Below are 5,000 nucleotides of genomic sequence, written 5' to 3' on the forward strand. Positions count from 1 at the left end.
AGCTCGGAAACCAAAACAAAGATTAGTTCCCGAGAATTATTGCTTGTCTTGGTCCTTAAGACCACCCAACAACAGATAAGGCCATTATGCAAATTAATTTAAAATTACATAACAAAAAACCTGTAAAGACATTTTACAAAAAACAGTCATGCACACAGAACATATAACAAAAAATTACCCCACTCAAGTCCACACAAAACTGCGTGAGAAATTAGAAAGAAGAAAAAAAAATTTTTATACAAAAAAATAAATTATATTTATTTTTGTACACTGGAGGGCACAGGATGCAAATTTCTCACCACTAGAAATTTGCATCATACCTTATAACTATAACATAAGTCGAGTCAAATTTCTGCTCCTAATGGCAGCTTTCCTGAGAGTCCTTTGGGGTGAACTCTCATTAATAGACAACTTACGGAAGCTCTGTTTATCGTCATTATCTGAATTGTATGATGCATCTGGAACTACTTTAAGATAAGGGATTAAAGTAGTGACATGTCTTTTAATCAACTCACGAGTCTTCCCTTTAAGTATAATAGCCCCAGTAGTTTCCCCCAAATCATTCTCCTCTATACCCTTCACAATTCCCAATGGAAAATTAATGGTTTTAGTGTTTGGTTCTTTGATGAGGACTATATCACCAATGCCCAACTTCTGGTGACAAACTGGTCTAAATCTGTCCTTGCGGTCCACAGCCTGAGCTACCAGGGTACTTAAAAACTCATTCTGGTAAGCTTCTAGAAGATTATACCTAACCTTACGAAGTTTTTCATACTCATCCTTTATTACTTCTGTAGGGCTGCTACCCATCTTCCACTCAGGATCATCAGGTACCTCTTGTAAATCTGGAATTGAATTCAACGACACCAGCTCATACCCCTTGACTAACATTTCTGGAGTTATGGGCTCTGGGCAAGAATCTGCCTCAGTCTCCCTTAAAGATTCCTTAAAGGCTATTGGCCTCTTATTAGCTAAATGAACAACATTACACACTAAATATTCAAAATCAGGCAAAGAAAGTACCCAAGTTTTAATAGCTGAAAAAATAAGTTTCTTCACTAATTTTACGCAAGACTCTACAAGTGATCCTAGCTCACTATGGCCTTTAAAGAATTGCTGAAACTTTACATGCTTAATGCCATTAGACTCCAAATACAATTTAGTGTCAGGATCATTGATGAAGCTAGTGATTATGTTACCTCCTGCCACCAACTGCGAGCCTGGATCACTAACACAAAGCTGCGGGAATCCATATTCAAAAACATGTAATGAAAAGGCTCTCAAATACTCATTCACACTTAAATCTCGACATATCTTCAAATTAATAGCCCTTGACCAAGTGCAGGTGAAACACAAAATCCATACCTTCATCTTTTCAGCTCCCTGTTTAACATTAAATGGTCCAATGAAATCAACAAAAATATTAGAAAATGGAACAGCAGGGGGACTAGAACGAAATTCTCGATAAGTGTTCTGGTTCAATCTCACACTTCTTGTGTTAAACCTGTGGCATGAAACACATTGTTTAATGGCATTCTTAATGACAGAAAAATGTTTAGGAATGAAAAAGCACTTACGAAGCTCAGATAGGACAGAATAGCAACCACCATGCAATAATTTGGCATGTGTATCCATTATAATTAGTTTAGTCAAATAACTCTTGGGATAAAGCAATATAGGAAACTGTTTGTTATGTCCATACCATTTCTTGAACTTTGATTTTACTCTTAAAATGCCATCTGAATCTATGAACAGATTAAGTTGGCTCACAAGTGGAGGTATATCCTTCAAAGGTTTACTTGAGAGTCTGAAGTAAGAAAATATTTCCATAAAGTGTTTCTGTTGATCTTCTAGAATTAATTTCCTTAAAGCTAAAGCAGAATAGTTTACATTATTCAAATTCTCTACTTCAACTCCCGCTTTCCTCTTCCAGTGGTCAACACAAAGGATTACCCTCCTGTAAATCAATTTAAGCTTTTCTAAAGTAGAATATTTCTCATGTTCAAGAAGAGGTTCACCTGGAAACGCACTCTGCTCAGCAACAGAAATACTAAGGGTATTAGTGTTTGAGCTAGGAACTGTGAAATAAAGAAACTCATTGCCAGGCACCACCTCAGGACCTGAAATAAAGAATGATTTAGAGACAAGTCTAGGAGAAAGGCATCGGGTGACACAGTCTGCTGGATTGTCTTTTCCAGCTATAAAGATAAAACTGACAGGTTTAATTTCACATAATTTCCTGATATAGCTTATCCTATTCTGTACAAATACTGAATGCTTCTGCATTTTGGAGTATGTACATTCTGATGCTTGCAGCCACTGCAAAGCACAACTGGAATCACAGTACAAATCTAAGCCATCAATGTCAATGGACTTCACACACGAAGGATCAGCCAGATCTCTATAAATCTCCATCAGGGTTTCTACCCCTAATGATATAGCATTCAACTCCAGTGCTGGAACGGACTTACCTTTCAACAACTTATTGATCAAGCGGTTCTTTGCCTGCAAAAAGCTAATCTCACCCGAGTCAATATCTTCAATGTATACCACAGTACCATAAAAATCACGACTTGCATCTGTGAATGCTTTCAGTCTAAATTTTCCATTTCTTTGCCCAATGAACCTCTGGACTTTCACCGGCTGGGAACCATTCACCTGCCTGCAAATAATCCTCCATTCCCTTTGGAGACTGGGGGATAGTACTTGATCCCAAGCCAGCTCCTTTGAGCACTGAAGTCTATGCATATAAAGTCTACTTCTATTAAAGACAGGAATATTAAAACCAAAAACATCAAAGTTACTGGCAATAGTCTGCAAAACCTTACGTTTTGTATCAGCATCTGGGTTTAGCGAGAATTCCTTAGTATAAATTACATCATCAGCTCTATTCCATACAATACCAAAAAGGCTATTCTCAACCGGAGTATTGATTTCAAACTTTGCATCAATTTCAGCCTGAAGGGTAACATCATTTGTTACTAACTGTTGTATCTCAAACTTATATGGGTTGAAAATATACGGCAACTGTGAACAAGCCCACTTCAAATACTGAGAATCAGCAGAACCAACAGCTCCATTGTCCATATAAAATAGAGAGTACAACAATAACTTAAGGTTCCTCAGCTGTGGGTCTGGTTCATATTGGTGCACTAGTATATAATACAGAGCTAGCATGAGTAAAAATGGACTACAACGAAGACCAAAACTAAGTCTAACATTCTTGTAGGCTACAAGAGAGTAATCGTTCTTCTGTACATTTTTGAACCAAAAAAACAGCAACCTAGCTTGATCATTATTGTCCAAGGACAACATGTTAAAAGCTTTCTTAAGATCATACGTTAATAACAACTTATCAAACCTCAAGTGTAAGAAGGCTGAAGACAGCTTCTGGTTAAGGTTAGGTCCTGGATCTATACACTGATTATGAGAGAAACCACACTTAACTTTGACAGTTTCTTTGAGATTAGACAAAAACACAATACGGCACTTTGTGGTTTCTTTCTCAGGCCTAAAAACAGCCATGTGTGGGAGAAATGAATAATTTGGATGCTCTGCCTTAAATGAATCTAAGTCTGAAATCTTCTCAATTACTCCATCTTTTAACTGATCCCTAATTACCTGATCAACTAACTGCAAATGCCCATCCTTTTTCCGTAATTTCTTAAGATTTGCCTTTAATATCAACCTTGAGAGATTTTCGTTAGTTGATAACCTATGTGCAATTTTGCTATTCCACAAGAGGGGAACTATAAGTCTTCCATCCTTTTCCCTTGAAAAATTACTCAACGCAAAATTCACCCACTTCTGATTAGTCTCTGACATAATACTTTCAGCACTATTGGCGTCCAGATTCAAAAAGCGGCGGCATTCGTGTTCAAGCACTTCATCAGTAGCCTTGAGCAATTTAGATTCTACAATCTGACCTTTATCATCTAACACTGCTATGTTGCTGCCTACCTCAAGTTCCTTGTAATGTAGGTCACACACTTCATCATCCAAAAGAGGGTCAATTTGTATTTTACATAAGAAAGAACAGGTAGTAATTTGGGAGCAAGAGGAAAAATCAGTCCTGCTTGAACGTAGTGGATTAATTACTTCTAACCTCTCATTACAAATATTAGGCAGACCCAAAAATTTAATATTCTTGCTCAAATTTTCAAGGTTTCCCATTAGCAAAATACCATGCTGTGATTCAGTGTATACTGAAGGGGGGTTACAACCAAAGGCTACATCTTTACCCATTAAAGCGTAATGTGCATCAGATCCCAATAAAACCTGAACATTATCAATACTGTCACTGTCTTTACAAAGTTTCTTATCTGCCAATATGAATCCCTTATTCTCGAACGATTCCACTATCTTGCCTAACCCTGGAAGATTTAACTTTATATTAATGCTAGGAACCACAAGTGCAGGAACATTTGAAATACAATTGCCGAACTTCATAGGAAGTTGAATAAGTCTGCTTATATATTCTTTAGAACCATTAAACCCATTAACAGTTAATTTTACACTAGGTTCAAGAACAGGCAAACTACACTTATTAAGCAAGCTCTCTGTAACAAAGGAACTCTGAGAACAGCTATCCTTAAGACCTCTAAAAATACCATCCACTCCAGGGATAGTAAATGAAAAGGAAGGGAGTACTGTCTTATTGACAATACTGGGAAGAACTGCAATACTACTATTCACTTCATTATTGGAAGCTTCCCTCTTAACATCAGCTTTACCCGAATGTATTGGAGTACCTTCTTTATGCTTTCCTTCAGGGGGCGAAAGCTTAACTTCAGAAGACTTTGAGCACAGACAGTGAAAATGAAGCCCCGAACATTTCACGCACTTTTGACGAAATTCAAATCTACATTGCCTACTCATATGGTTAAGATTCCCACATCGAAAACATCCTTTTAGTATTTTCAAACGCTGAAGCTTTGCTTCTGGAGTGTCATAACTTTTGCATTTAAATATAGAATGATTATTTTCACCTTCTACACAAA

The 5,000-nt window shown here is 37.1% G+C and overlaps 1 protein-coding gene across 6 annotated transcripts in view; it reads right to left on the minus strand.

Moving 5' to 3' along the window:
- The window catches only part of LOC137636179 (uncharacterized), a 6,931-nt gene that overhangs the window by 961 nt on the left and 970 nt on the right, over window positions 1-5,000 (minus strand). For all 6 annotated transcript variants that reach the window (XM_068368582.1, XM_068368581.1, XM_068368580.1 and 3 more), the window contains exon 1: window positions 1-5,000. This exon is cut by the window's left edge and continues 327 nt beyond it; it is cut by the window's right edge and continues 970 nt beyond it. In XM_068368582.1, the coding sequence (XP_068224683.1) occupies window positions 328-5,000 (4,673 nt within the window). In that variant the 3' untranslated portion in view covers window positions 1-327.

This window comes from Palaemon carinicauda, unplaced genomic scaffold (genome assembly GCF_036898095.1).
Source record: "Palaemon carinicauda isolate YSFRI2023 unplaced genomic scaffold, ASM3689809v2 scaffold2446, whole genome shotgun sequence".
Taxonomy (NCBI): Eukaryota; Metazoa; Arthropoda; class Malacostraca; order Decapoda; family Palaemonidae; genus Palaemon; species Palaemon carinicauda.